Consider the following 20659-nt stretch of genomic DNA (forward strand, 5'->3'; position numbering starts at 1 on the left):
ACGAAACATTCAAAAGAATCTGTTACAGGCGACATCTCCGATTTGCACGCCGACGCGATACATCTGCCGTTTTCGAGACCTCGGATGTACGGCACGCGGCTGGCCCGAGTCACGCCACACCCATTAATTTCGCGTTTCACTTGATATTTATGGATTCGCACACTGCGGAAGGTCCGCGCGCGAGGTCGTGACCTCGATTAAAATTCCGCCTAAAACCGTAAAACGAAAAGGATCGAGGTGCATAAATATATTGGCGTTTACTTTCGTGTTTTCGACTAGGGAAGGAGAAAGTGTTGCATTTTGAAGACGTGAAAGTAACACGATGCGAAATCCGAAGAGATGAATAATCATGCGAGCGCGCGATAGATAAGAAATACGACGATCTATTTGATATTTCCTGTTATGGTAATCCTACGTAGGCAGGAGAAGATTGCTAACAATTCTTTCAAGATGTATCGTTCGCACGTTTACAGTTGGATCGTATTCTAAGCATGACGCAACCAAACATTTGTAACTATTTATTCGTCTGTCTTATATCTATGTGGATATACAAAAAGTATATCTCCATTGTATATCATATATGGAATACATTCAGGCAATTATAAATAAATTCAAATAATTATAGATATAACTACAAACTGTTTTATATGTCTGTGAAAAGAATATACTTTGAATTACTCGACTTGTTAATTTAACTAGCACTGATTGTTTCCTTCTTGATACGATACCCTTATACCAGAATCCTCTCGTAAAGCAGCAACTACACGCGATATGGATCCTGCGGGTTCGAGATACGCGAGTAGATTTACCCCGATTCGAAAGTGATTAAAGTTGCTACCTCCTTACCCGCATCGCATCTCAAATTGCCGAAACTTTGACCTTGTGCTTTAGCAGACTCGACAACCACATAACCGTTTCGTACAGCCTCCGGCTGTGATCTCAGCTCCGTAGGTATTCGGGTACCCAATTCGCCATGTTTAACTTACGCGTGTACAAGTATCACAAGAAAAATATAAAGCGAGAAAGTAGTTTGCATAGAGTACTCATGATGTTTTAGCAACGTTAATAAATTAGAGCAAATTTGCTCTTACTCTAACTATCTTATTCTTTCTCATTATCGACGTCGATTATTATATAAATTAAAACTTTTAATTTGAATTACTGTAAATTCACCTGCATATGTGTAAGAGATATTAACATTCTATCGGTAAGACCTTCGTGTTTAGCAAACCTTTCCTTCGTCTCGCATTGAAAAACTTGGATGTGCTGTATATACTTTTTCAGTTGCCTACCGTCATCTTCGTAATGGTATCTGTAGTCGTAGAAGACGTACGTGCCTCGCTCACAGCAGAATCCTACCCTCCGAATTCAAGGTAAGCTACTAGTCCTTATGTATATAAGGCGTCTCAAAATAACCATATTTTAATAGGGCTTAAAAATTTGACGATAACTTCAATATAGAAAGATAAATAATTTTTTAGTCCAGTGAAGATTAAAAGAGATATTTTAGCGAATTAAGATTCTAAAATTTTAAACAAAGTTTTGCTCTTTTTGAAATATATTTCAGTAAAATTCTGACGCATAAAATTTTATTTATTAAGATATTTAATAATTTAAAATTAGATTTAGACGAAAATCATGATCTGCTATATTTTATTTAAAGTCTTCAAATAAGCCAAAGAAAGATAATATGATCAAGATACGTGATTTTCTCTTTGAGACATCCTGTACAGAAGGGCAAGTACAGATATACACGCAGGTTCCCTTAAAAAGCTCCACCTGCTTCGCAAACACATCCACTTGTAGTTACGTACGTATGTGCTTCCTCCTCCTTTCCCTGCTGGAAAACCGGCAGTCACGCACTATTTTACGACTTTCGCCAGGCCTCTGAATTAACCCGAGCTTTTCCGGGTACACGGATGGTCCTTTATGCACCCTCCGTCCAGAAATGAAGTGCATTCCTTCTATCTGCGGTGAGGGTTACGGTGTCGTTAAACCGCCGTCACTGATATCACTCTGAAATATCTCTCTTACTGTCCCTAGTAAAGTAATGCAGTACAGAGAAATCTTATATTACGATACTACAAACTTACATGCAAGAGTCTGCATATTAATGTTAAAGCTTAATATGTAAATAGTCACTTTAACTCTTCTTATATTTAAAGAATTAGAATACAAACGATACATAGAGAGAAAGTTTTAATAATGACGAAACAAACGTTTCTGTTAATTTTATCGTTTCTTCGTGTCCCGTGATAAAAGTTATTTTTGTTCGAACAATGTACAAAAGACAGAGACTATTGTATTAGATTAGTATTAGAAGATTATCAAATGACCTAATTTATGTAGAGCTTGTTAATTACCACAGATTTATTAATAGCACGCGCGTGCATGTTTGTGATCATTTAGGTAATAATTAATTCATACAAGTAAATCGCAGACAATAAACGGACACCTACTCTCGCGTGCAATTATAACAGCTGCAATATTATTTAATTACCAAAAACGGCACAGCCTTCGCGAATTCGAAATGCGTGGAGGGCACAGCAGGAGCGGAGCTAATTGTGAGCATTTATCTAATGTGAAGGATTTACAGACGATGTAAATTTATTCGCGAGACCCCTCGCTTAATTACGCAGATTCCAAGGCATCTCTCGCAGCACCCCCTCGCGCTACGTAAGGCGCGTACCGAGGAAAAACAGAAATTAGTCTCGTATTACCGCCGAGATGTTTGCAGCAAATAACGTTCTCGCAGAAATGGTCCCGCTATCATTATCATTTACGGTATGTTCTTTACGATCCATCATTAAATGTATCCTAGAGCGCGGAAATTCTTTTCATGGGCCCGCGCTTTATAGTACGCTCTTATTGTTTGATACATATACGCGCTTTTAGATATACACGAAACAGAGCTCCGCGTTCGCCTTGTTTACGAGCGCACAGCCTTGAACGATAAACGTCACGAAATTATTCGCGGAAAGGCGATGAGAGAGACCGTCATCGGGATCCGCCGGACTCGCGGGCGCCACACCGTGCTTTTTTTTTAATGAAATATCGGTGGAACGATAAATAGCGCACCATTCAGGTTTCGCAGCGCGAGTCGCGTAATGTAGCAGAACGGAGCCGAAAAATTGTTGCCGCGATGCCGCGACCGGGGCAATCCGAGCCGGCAAGTCGTGCACCGTAATGTGTTAATGACACGGGATGAAAACGACTCGTCTAGCGGCGATGAATCATTCTGAAATACGAGGAGCTTCGTCTATTTAATTACGATATCGCAATTTACCCGCGTAGCAGAGCGTCCAACAGAGCGTCGCGCGAGAAAGGGAGAGAAGCTCGCTCAAAATCTTTTTCCTTGAATTTTATATCGGTAGTTAACGCGGCTGATATATGCACATAACGCTTATAAAGCCATGCGATCTGCTGCTTTTTTCTTGTTTTTTTTTTTTTCTAAAAACGGTTGTCTGTTTTAAGCTCGCCCGGGCTCGTTCGGAGTTTTATGTCGGGGCGCGAACCCGCTATTTACGATCGCCATTTCGCAAGCATCGGACGCAACGTTTTTCTCCACCGGACTCACAGTCAAACGAATCGGCAGTTAATGTCGATATTTTTGAGCATCTTGGCTCCAGCTGACTTTTTATCGCGACGTCGACCTCGGACACCGAGACGATAGCCGCGCGCGACTGCAACGATGACGCGAAGCCGCAGTTCTGGTTGCAGCGTCGTAGGCTGCTCTCGGCCGTCGATATGGCACATAGCGACGAGAAGCGAACGGGAAGTGCCGTTTTATTGGTTGTTTTGAAACGGTAAAACACACCGTAAACACGCCGTCGCTGGACTCGTAAACAATGAAACGGCATACGTATGAAAGTTACAGGATTAAACGCCAGCCGGATTATCGATTAGAATTTATACGGATTGTTATACGGCCATAGAATATCGTGTGTCGCTGACAAGATGATACACTGCTTCTCGTTTTGTAAAAACAATGAACAAGAATCCTGAGAACGGATTGGAACGCTTCGCCGATTTTTCTCTTTGCAATTCTATAGCAAGAAATTGACGTTAATATTTTAACCTCGATCAGTTGCTAGTTCCCTAACTCGAAAATTTATTTAATATTTGCGTTCCTTTATCGTTATATAATATATGCATACATCAGCAAATTGCAAATTCTTGCTAACGTCATGTCTTGTCGACGCACCGATTAAAGATAAACCGAGTACCTAACCAGAATCCGACAGGACCCTACATTTATCCTGCTCTGTATGCGGTAACCATCCTGGGAGGGCATGCTTTATCATATATTCAGCAGACAATCGTCGGAATGCTAATCTTCCGTATCCCCTTATTCGTAAAATTAATGACCTGTTAATGACTAATGTAATGATTTGATTTATATGTCATTTGGATATGAATTTAATTTTGATTCAATTTTAATTTAGCAAATTAAAATAGTAAAATTTAGCAAACATGTATAAAATAACGTTATCCTCAAGCTTTCTCTTTCTCTCTCTCTCTCTCTCTCTCTTTCTTTCTGACACGTCGTACTGGCTGTCACAATGTTTTAATTTTCTTTAAAAATATTCTTGATTACACCATCTGAAAAGTTATTAAAATATCTATGTATTATGATAATGTATCGGAGTTTACACACACGCACACACATCGCAGCCGCGCAAAATTTCGCTGACGTATGGAAGGTTTTAATGCAGTCTATCGTAACGTTTGACATTAATAACGAACTCAAAGAGACCTCGATAATATCATTTATTCCGTATAATCAGGAATATCCCGATACCACATTGGAATTTGTTGTACGTTTATAAATATTTGGCACATCTGAAACAGTCCGTGAACGATGGAAGCTTTATATCGCCGTTTCATAATAATTCGCAGCATTGCGGAAACGAGTTAATATATTGACAGGTGACCCGTCTTCCAATCTCATCCCTCTGCTTCGAAAGCAAATTACTCGACCAAAGCGAGGAAATAGCGAGGGTTGCATTGAAAGGGTCCTTCCTGTCCACGACACGCAATGTCATATCACGTTATTGAGAGCTACTTGTCACTCCCTGCTTTGCCGTCATAGCAGGACGGGTACGTCCATGCCGATCATTCAATTAATTCGGACCTCACGCATATATCGGCGATCATCGGTCGCAAGCTCCGCACGACTAGCATTGTCATTTAATAGAGATTTCCCAAGAGTAGTGCTTGCCATCGGTTTCGCGCTCGTATTTCTCGAAAAGCAAATGCGGCAGGTGTTTTACGGCGAATAATTAAAATAAATAATGCTGCACATTTTTGCTAAAACGAATATAGATTATTAACGAATATAGAAATCTTGTTGTCTAAATATCACATTGCAACAAGGAGCTAAGAATGTATTTTATGCATTACATTTTTTACATAATAATAAATAATATTAAAATTATTTTGCAAAACAGTATTAATTTGAACTGCAATAATTATTTCGATGTGTGAATAATAATGATCAAAACATTAAATTATTAATGAATATTTTTACTTTTTACTTTCCATCCAAAAATTTCGTGTGGATATCTAATAAAATTTTGTCGCTTATTGCGATAAAATGATATATTGAAACTTTCCTCGAAACTTATCTTTTTAATTCTAAGAGATTAAACAATTTTTTAATTATCTCATTGAGGAACAATCATTTTACGCATTTTTATTATCCAATATATAATTGTATTTATGATTATCTTACGTAGTTTTTTCATTATTTTCGAGAGGAGCTGTTCCTTCTTAAAGGATACTCAATTCCTGCTGGAAAAAGGGAGGAAGTGGCCATCGACGTGACCCTCGAACTATTGTCGTTCCTATCGCATTCACCGCTCGATGCAGTCTAGTTTCATACGAGCGTGATATAATAGCACATAGAGAGCTGAACGTGCCGGCCGTTTGACTGGCAGCAGTGCAGATTATTGGCCTCGTGGGTCACAGGCCTTGTACCATTGCCGTTAGGCGTTCATTTATAAATGTCGCCGTTCTGACAAAGAAATTGATTACGATTGTCGTAGATAATCATCGATACTAACTCTCGTCCAGTGACCACAGTGTTTTCTGAACGATCACGCAACGCGGACGTTATGGAAAGAGAAACGAGAGTGTACCTAGTTTTTTCCGCTTCTTTCTTCCACGCTTTTCGTGTGAATTCAAGAAACCGTTGTCATTTTAATACAAAAACCGATAGCGATAAGCGGATTTCGTCGCTGTCTATATTAAAATTTATTTTTTAATTTGATCCTCTCTGCGCGAAAGTCGAAGTTAAAATCTACATAATAAAATGCGATACTCGGAATTTTAATCAAATTCTGGAGCAATGTTCTCGTTTAATTTATTAACGTACTTCAAAGTAGAAAATGTCAATATTGTGTAACAATGTGCAATAGAAATTCTATAACTTACATACCATAAAGAATACCATAAAGACTTATTGTTAGAAGCAGAATATTATAAAAATATTCTCATATTAGGTGATTGGTATTAAAAAACATTTTCTTTCGTTAAAATATCTATGTCAAATATTAACAAAGTCCATTTTAAACAATTTTTAATTTGTGGCAGAATTTATAATAAAATTTTATCTATGCGTATATAATTTTGTGTCGTGTAACAGGAAAATTATTTAAAATACATGAATATTCTCTCCCAAACCACATATTTAAATACATATATTCAAATAAATTGAATATAAAATAATAAATGGAATTCTATCTTGAAATCCGACACGCAGATTTATGGATCGTCTAAAGTGGGCTTAGAACAGAATCCCAGAAAAGTGAGATAGAATCTTTAGAAGTCCGGAGCGCGCACATTCGGGGTTTAAGGGGGGAAAAGTCGCTGAAGTTTTCAGCGAAATTCTGAAATTCTCAAATTTTCGACGGGAGAGATTCGAGACGAACGGCCGAGTTTACCTCGTCAGGGTTCCGCATCCGCTGTCGCAAGACCGAGAGACCGATCCACCCCGACGGCTGTGTTGCATCTTGCATCCTGACCGTAGTCGACGGCTCATTCTCGCTCTCGCCGGAGTCGCCGGTTGAAATTGCACGTTCCGTTCCGTATAGTGCGTACGCGATGCGCGAGACGATGGGGGGTAGGAGGGGGGTGATCGAGAAGTCCCGCTGGTGGGGAGAGGACAAGGCACGCAGCGGCAGCGCCGGCGACGCCGGCAGTCGGCACGGGCGCGGAGAGGGGAGAGGCAGTTCGTGAAGAGTAGTGGGGGGGACTCCCTCTGGTGAGTGTCTCGTATCAGTCGAGCCGTGTGCCGCGTCGCGGTAGTGTCGTACTGTGGTGCATCGTCTCGCGCGTTCCGTCGAATCACGACGATGACGTCTTCCTCGGTCTGACTGTGTGCGACGCGCGTTCATCGCGAAGATCACCGGCCACGTTTATTCCGTATCCCGTCGTCGTCGTTGTTCTCGTCGCCGTCGATCGTCTCGATTCGCACGCGGGCCGGTCGGGCAAGCCGCGCGTCAGGGATACCAACGGACCCTCGCCGTTCGTTGCCGCCGCCGTCGTCGTCGCCGTCGCGTTTTTTTTCGGCCCCCTTCGAAATCTCTCGATCGCGTCCTCGACCGGACGACCGTTTTCCAGTGCGCGTCGCAGCGCCCCGCTCGTGTGTCCGTGCGCGAAGGGGGAAACTTCAACGCGTGGAATAGCCGGCCGTGACCGTCGCGAGTGACTGCACGAGGTTTCTGCGAGGGAGAAGCCGTGGTTTTCGAAGAAATTGTCGGGGCGAGCGATCGCGCGCGTCGTAACGTCGGCCGGCGTACGCGTTCGAATTTTTGTCTTCGTCGTGCGTTTGGTGCGTGTGCGTGACATTCATCGGTGGCGAGTAACCGACGCGGACTCGTCTCTACCTGTCGCGTGAACGAGATTCCAAGTGACTGTGGCGCGAGTTTCAAAGTCGCGTCGGTCTGAAGCGAGCGACGAGTCGCTCTCTCCGCGCCGACTTCACCCGGTGGCCAGCCAGTGCTCTCAACGGAAGGATCCGTCCACGTCGTTCGTCTTCGGTGATCTCGACGTCGATCTCGCCGTGATCCCACGGTCGTCTTCCAGCCGAAGAGAGGACTCGCTCGCGGACTTTTCGCGGATCGCCCAGATTCTCGGAACGAGAGACTCGCCGGGTTTCTCTCACTTCGTCGCGACAAGTGCGGTGTGAAGATAAGCGCGTTCCGTTCCCGCATCGATCGACGATCGCGCGACTTTGGCGAATCAGGTGATAATCTCTCGCGAGTGCGCGATGTGATTCCAACGACTTTTATTTGAATTAGAGGTACGTCTTTCGCGCTCGCGCGGCGCGTAAATAGCGAAAAAAGTCGCGTCACCGAGCAGCGGCGTGCCGGATTAGATTTCGTCGGTGACGGGAGAAAGCAAGAGGCACAGAGGCGCAAAGAAGAGCGAAAGGTGCGGGATTTATCGAGATAAGCTCGGGGCTGCTGTCGTATGTGCGCCGGGAAGGACTGACACTCTCGTGTGTGTGTATATGTGTGTGTGCGCGTGTGATCTCTCGAAAATTTCCCCAAATCTTTCCGCGCCTGTGTTTCTCGCCCTCCAGCTTTTGCGTCTTGTCGGAAACGCGGACGGGAGACGCGCGTAAGCTCTCGGACACGTCGGCGAGACGACAAAGAGAGAAGGGAGAGCGACAGCGATCTCGAGTCTGTCGCCCGTGTATCTCGCGATGAGCCGAGGAGCGGTACATGTCGAGCGGCGAGCGTGACCGCCGCAAACTACCTCCCTCCCCTCGTCGACGCCCCGCGTGTTTCAGGGTCGCCGGCGAGACGACCCTCGTTAATACCGCAGCCGATCGTGGGAGGAGAATGTCGCGCTAGAAGAAGACGGCAGACGGGGCCTCCGATTTACTCGCTAAATCGACCGAGTGATTACATTGGTCGATCCTCGCGCGCGCCTCGATGGACGTTACATCGTCGTCTGGGAGGCGGCCTCGCGGGATGGTAGTAGCCGCCGACGACGACGAGTGCAGCGGATAATAAAGCCGAGCTCGTCGCGACGAGGAGCGGGCGCAGGAGGATAGGACGGTTTTGAAGAGAGGCGAACGAGAGCGGGGGCGTAGTCGGAACCCACGCGTGAACAACGTGAGAGCATCAAGATGACCATGGCAAGTAACATCGTGGTCGAGTGGCTGCGATCGCTTCATCTCGGCCAGTACTCGGAGTCGTTTATCGACAACGGCTACGACGACCTTGAGATCTGCAAGCAAATCGGCGATCCGGATCTCGATGCGATCGGCGTGTTTAATCAGAAGCACCGCGCGCGCCTGTTGCAATCGGTCAAGACCCTGCGCGAGGAAGGCGCCGCGAGCGTGTACTTCACGCTGGAGGAGACGACCAACGACAACAGCTGCGACAATATCAGCTCCAAGTCGTCGAGGACGTCGTCCGACAGGCCACCCAGCGACAAGGAGGCGCAGCGTGCGTCGCCCACGGCCAGCTCCTCCAGCGGCGGTCAGGAGCTGACCAAGTTCGCGGACGAGTACGAGGAGGGCAAGGCCGAGCTGGTGAGAATTCCCAGGATGCAGCTGAGGATGTTGCTGCAGGAGAAGCTGAGACACGACGGCATCAGGCTGGCCTGCCAACCGTACACCACACCGGTAAGTCAATTTACTTTGTTTGTCAATTTACCTTGTGCAGCCCAGACGAAAATATCAGTTCAGTTTCGGTTTCGGTTTTCTAGTTAACAAAAGTAAGTACCGGTATTTTTGCAAATTACAGTTTTTTCCGATTTTGGTTTATTAAAATTTTCTTATTGAAATTTTTATTGAATTAAATTATTTACATGCATACTGCGTTTGTGGATATGTGTGTACTTACAAGTTTTAATTCCTTCCTGAAATTTTTGAAACATGTGGCGCTTGAGTATAAGAAAATCATGTTTCAAAAATTTCGTGCCGTATTTGACGCTTGACAATGATTTATATATGAGATTACAAATATCAAAATTTCTATTGATTTACATTTTGCCATCCGTTTTCTTTTCCTCGGACACTGTCTTCTTTTGCAGAGGGTCCGGGGAAATTTTTCAAACATATCTGGCATAATTATTAATGTCCGGGATTGATCCGAGGTTTAAGGAAATTTCCAAGGCCTTAAGTATCTTAATTTAAGATTTATAACAGGGACCCGGACCGGACGCAAATATCGGTTTGGTTTCGGTTTCGGTCCATTAAAAAGTCCATTATTTAATAAAGGTTTCGGTTTCGGTTTTCTAGCTAACAAAATAAGTACCGGTATTTTGATACGTACTTGGCGCGAGACACTGCCGTGTCTCTTGATAAGTAAACTACAGTTTTTTTTTGGTTCCGGTTTATTAAAAATTTTTTATTGAAATTTTCATTGAATTAAATTATTTATATGCATACTAACGTTTGTGGATATGTATATACTTATAAGTTATAAGTTAATTTTTAAAAACCAAAATATTTACTTATATCCTTTTATGAATATAATATTCACTCTTTTTCGTACAGAGGTTATCAAAAATAACGAGACAAAGCTATAATGAGCAAAACAATTTCCAGATATTCCCCCCTTATGACTGGCACACCTGAGTGCCCGTCCGATAATTAGTAACATAATAGAACTGACTCGAGGATAATCTAATAAATGATAATCTAATAAATCTAATAATTTCAATAAGAAAATTTAAACCAAAACCTATTATACTTTTCATTGAGTTCCGGTTTACCAATATGCCTAAACAAGTTTAGCATTACATTCGTGACGTTTACAGACTGACGTTAATAACATCTCTCGTCTCTCTCAAACCGATCTTATTTCCTAGGTTTATTGCTTTTGTTTTAATTATTTGCGCGATAAAAGCCACACGCCCTTCCGAATATCAAGCGACTGTCTTTTCATCGTCTCGCAGTGCGGTTAATTAACAAACGTGGATATACGTGAGGGGGCATTACCGCGCGTGTTCTCTGACTCATTAGCAACAAAGCGGAGCTTTAAACTTGTTTCCAGAACGATAAAGCTTCGCGGCTTTGTAACTCTGATAACGAGCGTATGACTAATCATTCTCGAAATTGTCACTCGACGCGTTTACTTTTATTCCCGATGGCCAATTAATCGTGCCCGTATTTTATGCTGTGTCAAATAATGAAGTCAGGGACCCGGACCGGACGAAAATATCGGTTCGGTTTCGGTTTCGGTTCATTAAAAAGTCCATTACTTAATAAAGGTTTCGGTTTCGGTTTTCTAGCTAACAAAATAAGTACCGGTATTTTGTAAACTACAGTTTTTTTTTCGGTTCCGGTTTATTAAAAATTTTTTATTGAAATTTTCATTGAATTAAATTATTTATATGCATACTACGTTTGTGTGAATATATACTTCAACAAAACACTCGTCACGGAGTTATACCTAACACCACTTGTCGGAAAAAAAATTGTAATTGTATTTTGATATTAAAGAGCTAATGTTTTTACATCGCGTGTGTATTCGTTGTCATTATTTTGTTGAAATATTTTATAAAATAATTTTGTTTACTGAAATTTTTTATAGTGACTGCAAATCGCTGCGTAACTGAAGCCCGCAATTGGAATGCATTGCGAATTTTGCGAGTATGCGCGGCGGTTTTTATTTTTACACATCGTCGATGTTTATTTAAATTAGTTTGCAAACTTTAATTTATTCCTCTCGCGGAACGCATGATTTCGCAGAAACACTGCTCTGTAAACGAACCATTGAACAACGGAGATTATGGTAGGACAAGCATTTCGCTTGACAATGATTTATATATGAGATTACAAATATCAAAATTTCTATTGATTTACATTTTGCCATCCATTTTTTTTTTCCTCGGACACTGTCCTCTTTTGTAGAGGGTCCGGAGAAATTTTTCAAACATATCCGCGGCATAATTATTAATGTCCGTGATTGATTTGAGGTTTAAGGAAATTCCCAAGGCTTTAAGTATCTTAATTTAAGATTTATAACAGGGACCCGGACCGGACGCAAATATCGGTTTGGTTTCGGTTTCGGCCCATTAAAAAGTCTATTACTTAATAAAGGTTTCGGTTTCGGTTTTCTAGCTAACAAAAGTACCGGTATTTTGTAAACTACAGTTTTTTTGGTTCCGGTTTATTAAAAATTTTTTATTGAAATTTTCATCGAATTAAAACATTTATATGCATATTATCGTTTGTGGATATGTATTTATATAAGTTTATAAATCAGGGACCCGGACCGGACGAAAATCTCGATTCGGTTTCGGTCCATTAAAATACTTAATAAAGGTTTCGGTTTCGATTTTGGTTTTCTAGCTAACAAAAGTACCGGTATTTTGTAAATTACAGTATTTTTTTGGTTCCGGTTCATTAAAATCATCTACTTAAAATTTTCATTGAATTAAATTACTTATATGCATACTGCGTTTGTGTGGATATGTACTTATAAGTTATAAATCTTAATTTTTGATACATGTTTTTATTTTTTAATTTAATTTATACGGATTGTATGAAATACATAATAATTAATATAATAATTAATAATATATTATAATGAATGATGATATTTCGACGTAGATGTCATTTCTTCATTGTTTTCAATATTTTTATTTTCTGATCTTAATTTTTTTGAAGATACAATGACTTTAATTAATATAAAATCTATTAATTACGTAGAGAAACTATATTGCAACTTCTGTCGAGACAATAATGTTTGTGTTAAAGTAGTTTTTTTTCATATATCGCTATCCTTTCGATAAAAAAATAAAATAAAATTTGCATTAATGCAATTTGTATATATATAAATCATACATAATCTTTGCGTTGAAAAATATAAAGATCAAAATTATCACATTTTCTGCTATAAATTATATGATAATATCCGAGCAAATATAATTCTTAGCGGATAATTTTTTTATCCGATCCAATGATTATTACAATTTCTTTCCGACAATGTACAACATTCAATATTTTTTCTATGATTAAACTTTAATATTAAATTTCTATAAAATTAAATCTCTCTGCACAGGAATATTTTTCAATACATTTTCCTGCAACGTTACGTATTTTCTATTTTTAAAGTGTCGAAACCAAAAGTGCTACGATTGTTCCCGATACGACGTAACAACAAGCGCAAAATTGTGGTAATTAAGCTGTCAGTAGTTTAGATAATCCTTGTATGTTTTTCTGTGTAAATTTCAAGCGAATTTCTGAAATTAATTCATTAAAGATCGAACAGCTACAAAAATTGCAAATTAAAGTGCAGAAAAGTTTCTGCGAGTTGCATGGAGGGTCATCGAGTGCGATTACTCATGCGCGCCGATTCATTTATGAACTTTTGAGTGGACCGAATGATACTCGCTTTCATTTACGTTCCCATGTACCAATAAGCGCGAGTGCACTTTCCGTGTGCACTGTTTATGAAATTTTAATGCGGCTGGTTCAGCGGTACAGACCAAATGACAAATTTTCTATCTACAACTTTGTTTTTCAATATACAACTCGCACCTCTAATACGATTCTTTTACATTTTACAAGAATCAAACAGGTTTAGCTGATTTTTTACTTTTTTGTTAAGGATTTGAGATTTTTCCGTTGATAAATATAATTTCTTCTTTTTGGTATAAGATATTGATAATTTAAATTCAATAATTTAAGAATATACGAATTTGTTGAAAATCGGGTACTTCATTATCCATGTAATATCTTTCTATCTCAATGCAAAAGATAATGAAACCCGCAATAACTTCAACATTTTTTATTTTTAAATTTAAATATTCTCGACGTAAAATATCCCCTGAATTGCGTCATGCAAATTATCAGCGTGTCATCATAACTTCATTGACAGAAAACAGCGACAGCTGAACTGAATCGTGACGAAGTTTTTATATATTCCATCTGACGTTTCGTAAATTCCCTAATTTTCGACCACGTGTGACTCGCAAATGTTCAAAAGCGATTTATAACTAGCAGGGAATAAAAATTTTACAAAATTTACATATAATTGTTGCAAATCAAAACCACGTTCGTGTTGCGCTTTTGTGTTACGCGGATAACGATAACAGAGTAACCGATATCGACGCGTGGTCTGTGATTCGTGATCGAGACAATCATGTGTCATCACTGTTGTCTCTTGGCTTTGGTGAACAACGTTATGAACAACGCGACTATACGGCTGGCCGTCTTCACGGTGGACTCATTCGGTATTTTATACGCCCATATGTTACCTCCTTTTTCGCAGGGAGCACGCATACACGCGAGCAAATGACCGCGAACGCGAAGGGAATAAAAAATCCTGTTTCTCTCAGAGCACGGTGGTCTGGTCGTCACCTGCGTCTTTCGCTTCTCGGCGCTACGAAATATCTTTTTTTTTTTCGTTCTCCCATGCGTGCACGCGCGACTACTGACCTGACTGTTGTCAAAGTGATACTTTCCATTTCGAAACCATGCGTGTGCGCTCTCATCGTGCGCACAATCGTGCACACGTAGAAGATATGATTCGACTAGCGCATACTTCGCTAATCAACATTCCAATGTAGGGACCTATGTACAATTACGGTACTCGCGATACAATCGCCACCAATACGCGCCTATTTATCCGTAAGATCGTTGGAGCGTAGCCCACGACGCGGACGGTGCAACTAACACCTCGTGAAAATTGCACCGTTCACCGAGTTGCGGAAAACACATCGCTCGAAAATTTCATGATACATTCTCACGATCGGCAATTTATCGTAACTGTTTTCCTCTTTCTTTTTTTTTGTTTTGTTTAGTTTAGTTTACCGCTCATTACTCGCCACACCTTTTCGTAATTGTTGGTTGGAACAGCTGGCTGCTTGCGATAGCTCCAAGTTTTTGAAGATGCAATCTACGTTAAGCGAACCCCTTATGAAAAGCGACCTTGCTACGATCCTATTAAATTAATCAGATAAGTGCGACAGATACCTTGTGGTTAAGAGAAACATTTAACTGATAAATGTAGTGAGACAATAGGCCTGTTCGTTTTCGCTGCACTTCTGAACTGGTGCAATAAATTAGAATAAAACAAATATATATTTTTTTATTTTAACTTATTACATTAGTTCAGAAGTGCAGTAAAAACGAACAGGCTTAATTGTGCATATACATATTTATCGGACGCGCAATCGCGATATAACAACGAAATATCTAACCTAGTATTCATTTATCGAATACGATTTCGTGCACTGTCACTTCCGTTTCTCGATTTCGATTTCGCTTTGTCGTACATTGTGCTTGTCGGTCTGTCGATTGACTTCGGTGTTTGTCTCGTTTTGATTCAATTTGTACTTACGTCTCCTCTACTACTCACATGCTATTGCGAGTACGCCAATCGGATTAAGCAACCAAACTGATTCAATATTCGACACTACGGAATAGTTCAAAATTTGTGCTTACGTTTATGATTCTACAACCGAGATCAATTAAATCAATAGAGTACTGTTATTGTTTTTGTCTTACGTGTAGCAATATTGTTACATTATTTAACAACATTCTTGAGAAATAACTTTTATACCTGCATTAACATTTTTAATATCGGTTATGTACTTGACGAAAATTTAAATAATATCTTCACAGAGTTATATCTGTTTTAGAATTTTGTGAAGCGTGATTTTCTTATAATTAATCATTCGTATGATAATTTATTATCAACAAAAAATTTCAGATATAACTCATTTCAAAGTTTTAATAACAACATCGGCACGTACGGAGATCGAACCTTTAAGATTGGCCGACGCACGTTCTACCATGCCGCAAGCGAATAAATCATACTTTCGATCACGCCAAAAAATGCGCTTCGAAAATCACTTTTTCGTAGACTGTCATTACGTGCACGCATTGGTGGTTCTCTTAATTTTCCAGACGACTGGTTTCATCGATAACAGTCGTTATTAATTAGTTTACTGCACTCTCACGCGGCGTAATTTGCAGCAATCGAACGCTACGCACTTTGTATCTCGGCGCACGTATCCCGCTGACATTAATAACGGCGCGGTTCATTCGAGAAGGCCATTAGTCGCTGTCTTAGAGGACTAAGCCACTGCGCCAAAGGGGGTAGAAGGGATAGTTGGCTGCGGAGTCTGTCCCAAAGTCGCGAGAGCCCGCTTCGTTACGAGCGGATACACGCGGGATAGGATTTTCCTTTCTCAAGGATTTCACAGGCTCCTCTTTTCCCTTCTTCTCCCTCTCGCTGTCTTGCTCACCTCGTTTCCCTCCCACGCTTCCCTCCTTCCTTGTGTACTCCCTCGACTTCGTACAAGCCGCATCGGAGCTACTGCTTCCGAACTTTTCGAAGACGAGGGTTCGAGTCGCGATTAAGGGTGACTGTAGGTATAGTTGTTAGGCTCGGCGTCTCTCTGAGCAGTAAGTAAACCCCACCCTTCCTGCCTGGGATTTCGAGAATAGAGGAAATGCCCCATGACGCTGCATTGACCTTTTACGCTTTCTGCGAGAATGCCATTCCCAATGCGAGAGAATCATGATACATTTAGCTAAAAAAAAAAAGTTACAGAGGATAGTAAATGAACTACATGCAACTTTGAACATTAATTGCGAACTTGAGCAAAATTTAATTATCTTATAATGCTCTTTGAAGGCGTCTGTGAAGTTGGCACGACATTCTTTGAATTTCAAAAAAATACTAACATAAGAGTTCCAGTAGCACTTTTCATAGTTCTACAGTTCCTGATAAAAATTAAACAGAGTTCAGCATTCCTTATATTAAAAAATCGAAATTGAAAAAATATCGTGCTAACTTCGCGAATCTAGCATGACACCCTCTCTTCTAAAGTACCAAAATGCGTTGAATATTATCAATTTTGACAAGAGTTCCCGAAAGTTCTGTTTGAGTTACACACATATATACAATTTCAGATCGATATTCCACCAATTCCACCAATTCCAATTTTTAATAATTTTTTATATCCGAGCCCAACACACTTAGTGAAAATGTGTCGTGCTGATAATTTTTCGAAGTTCTAACGATTGTTTTCGATAGTTTAACAAGAGTTCTATGGTTTAGAATTAGTTTTAAAAAGAGTTCCGGTAATTAACCATTTTTTAAACAATTTTTAACAGATACGTCCAGCACGACACTTAGTGAAAATGTGTCGTGCTGAAGATTTTCGGCAGTTCTCGGTTGTTTTCGACAGTTCTATAAGAGTTCTATGCTTTAGGATCAATTTTACAAATAGTTCCGACCATTTATAATTTTTTAAACAATTTTTAACACTTACGTCTAGCACGACACTTGAAAATCATGAGCACGACACATTTTCACAAAGTGTCGTGCTGGACGTAACTGTCGAAAATAGTCGCTAGAACTGCGGAAAATTATCAGCACGACACATTTTTACTAAGTGTGCTGGGCGCGGATATAAAAAATTGTTAAAAATTGTTAATTGGTGGAATATTGATCTGAAATTGTATATATGTGTGTAACTCGAACAGAACTTTCGGAAACTCTTGTCAAAACTGATAATATTCAACGCATTTTGGTAGTTTAAAGAAGAGGGTGTCTGTCGTGCTAGATTCGCGAAGTTAGCACAGTTTTTCAATTTCGATTTTTTAATATAAGGAATGCAGAACTCTGTTAAATTTTTATCAGAAACTGTAGAACTATGAAAAGTGCTACTGGAACTCTTAGTATTTTTTTAAAATTTAAAGAATGTGCCAATTTCACAGACGCTGAATTATGGGCCCCTGATCTTATCTGTTCGAGTTTTTTTTATTAGGCATGCATAACGCGTGAATATAGGTTGGATCTAATCTCTGATGGTGTTTGATATTTTGAGACGGACACACTGTACGACGACCGACCGACGTATCTTATAATATAACTATAGTGCATCGATGGTAATAGCTTTTAAATATTTGAACGAATGTTCAATCGATATACCTATCCCTTGGCCAAGCGCGGTCGTGGCTCTTTCCTGAGTCTTCCATTCCCTGTTCTCCAGTCTGTTCTAACCCATTTCTTTCCACCTAGCAGTCGGCCTTCCGAGCACGTTTTCATGAAATATCGAACACATGAAATGAGATTCTCTTATTCCGTAAGGGGGAATGGCGACCGTGGAGAAAGAGCGCGGCCAAGTAGAGTCGGTGTTAGGGCCCGGAGGGAGCAAGAGAGCACGGATCGAAATGGCAGTTATTACGCGTCGCTCGCGACGACGCGGCCGTATGATTGATGCGAGACAGTTACGGGTCGTGTGTGGCGCGTGTAGCTAACGCTGTCTCTGTATGCGCATGTGGCGTGTGATTATTATTCAAATTTTCACGATAGCGAGCGCCCGTCGGGCTTCCAGCGGGCAGTGCCGATTGCCCACCGAGATTGCCCCTGGTGAATATTTATTAAGCGCGCCTCTATTTGTTAATTGTTGTCTCGCGCCACCACTCGCGCGCATCGCGAGACCGGATACGCGCCACTTCGGCGGCTTATCATCGCGCATTTTTCTCGTTTCTGTTCTCTTCACGCCGCGTCGGTTCTATCCTCATCGTTCCTCGTAAACGGCACGTCAGGTTTGAGGATGTAATCAAGGAAGGAGAGTCTGGAAACGTCATGAGGACGCATCGAGTGCATGAACACGGAATTTATGGTTCTCGCGGCAACCATCATTAATAATCCCACCTTTGTCTCTCTTGTCTTCAGCTTCCTTTTCCTCCGAAGGATCCGTCTTACGCGATCCTTCCATCTTTCTCTTTCTATTTCTCTCTTCCTCTTCCTCTTTCCGCGCCTTGACAAGACGCCAAGATTCCGTCTCTCAACATTAGCGTGTTCGTACGTTTCCTAGCTTCTTCTGACCGTTTCGCTTCGAAACTCAACGAAAACGATACGCCGCGCTATCATACCTGCAGAGAAGTGAGTTTGGAGTGGCATTAATGAAGAGACATCGTCGCGAGTCGTTGTGATAAAACGAGGAGCCGTTACCGTCGCTTTTAATTAAGCTACCGCTTTTAACGCGCCAATTATGAGAGCGAAGAATTTATACGCGTTTAACCTGAAAGTACCAAGTAGCTGTGACATCGATTACGCTACGGTGCATCTATGCAAACTAGCCTTCTCTCGGATAAAGTTCTCTCGTGCCCTTCGTCCGTACTCGCAGCGAAAGAGAAAATTATGCTCTTCGCGCGTTAAACTATGCGCGTATATACTTCGATCATTCGTCTTTAAATTATTCATCTTATGCAGCAAATTGTATTAGACGAATCTAGGTTTATATTTTCAAAATTAGAACTTGTAGTATATGTATAGTATATTATCTATGTACATTTTTAATTGTCTATATGTTATAATATATTTATATATTATATATGAATCTTTTTCCGTTTAATATGTCGTGAATTAATTCAATACTAAATATGCTGTTTTAGTCGAAATATATTTCACGAAGTTTGTATCATATTCTGTCTCAGTAATCAAGTAGGACAAGTACGTACGTCTCTAATCGATATGAAGCATCGCGCTTAAAGATATCCGCGTAGATATATTTTTCATTGCTTGCCACTCGATATAGACGACTGCGCGAGACCCTTTGACCCAGGCATTCAATAACGAGTTGTTCAATTTTTTCCTCTGGAATTGGTGCGAAGCGGAGAGAGGTGATACACATTCAAGGCAAACAAGTTAGATAAAAATAAAGCGTCGAAAACTTTCGCGCGTATAGGACGAAAGAGAGCGTCGGAAATACTATATGATCAAATCGCGCCAGATAGATATTCTATGATGAGATAATGTGTCCGCGAGAACGCGAGACGGTATTAAATATCCGACGATTATGTGGCGTGCCGCTCACACGTTTCCACCTCGACTTTGCAACGGGAGATAGGAAGAGTTCCATGAGCCCTATAAAGCGATCGAACAAGCACCTCTTCATCCTCGAGGCGTCTCTAACTCGTCTGGCGAATTTCCGTCATTTTTTTTATTCGGTTTACATTTCCTTCGTATTCCATAATATTATTTTCATGGCACGATTTTAATCATTATCGTGGTTCAAGGAGCGTTATAAAATAATTCAATTTTGCTCAAGTTCGCAATTAATGTTCAAAGTTACATGTAGTTTATTTACTATCCTCTGTAACTTTTTTTTTAGAGCTAAATGTGTGTATGTGAAGCTGGCGTCTCATTTTGCGGAAACTCACAAACTATTGAGAGTTCTGGCTTCCTTTTCAATAGTTCTAGAGTTTCTGATAGTTTAAACAAATAGTTCTGGCTATTAAAACCAAAAAACTCAGTCAGTGCAAACTGAGACGCCATTAATACATATAAATACACAAACGTATATGGTAGGCTCTGAGTAAAACCATAGCCAATTATTTCTTAACATATAAATACATTATATGTCTATCACACATTGCAGATTTATGTTTGATTAATTCATATATCGGTATTTAAACTAGGTCGATGTACCGGAGTCGGCCAGTTTCTTCGAAAGCTTTTCTCATTATTCCGTTTTATTCCGGAAAATATATTATACGTGCGAACAATCTTCGTAAAATAGGCCAATTATTTAGAATTATATTTATATACAGGAATCCATGAACTCTGCTTTGTTTTTTTCGAGAACAATGAAACAGGAAAGCGAGAGAGAGAGAGAGAGAGAGAGAGAGAGAGAGAGGGGGGGTTAGGAAGGAAGTTGCCATCGA

The 20659-nt window shown here is 40.6% G+C and overlaps 1 protein-coding gene across 2 annotated transcripts in view; it reads left to right on the forward strand.

Annotated features, from left to right (window-relative positions):
- The first annotated feature begins 7292 nt into the window (after window positions 1–7292).
- The window catches only part of LOC112455352 (SAM and SH3 domain-containing protein 1-like), a 307929-nt gene continuing 294562 nt past the window's right edge, over window positions 7293–20659 (forward strand). For both annotated transcript variants that reach the window (XM_025017210.1, XM_025017220.1), the window contains exon 1: window positions 7293–9640. In XM_025017210.1, the coding sequence (XP_024872978.1) occupies window positions 9140–9640 (501 nt within the window). In that variant the 5' untranslated portion in view covers window positions 7293–9139. The remainder of the gene's footprint in view (window positions 9641–20659) is intronic.

This window comes from Temnothorax curvispinosus, unplaced genomic scaffold (genome assembly GCF_003070985.1).
Source record: "Temnothorax curvispinosus isolate PA1 unplaced genomic scaffold, ASM307098v1 QBEX01000525.1, whole genome shotgun sequence".
In the NCBI taxonomy this organism is placed as follows: domain Eukaryota; kingdom Metazoa; phylum Arthropoda; class Insecta; order Hymenoptera; family Formicidae; genus Temnothorax; species Temnothorax curvispinosus.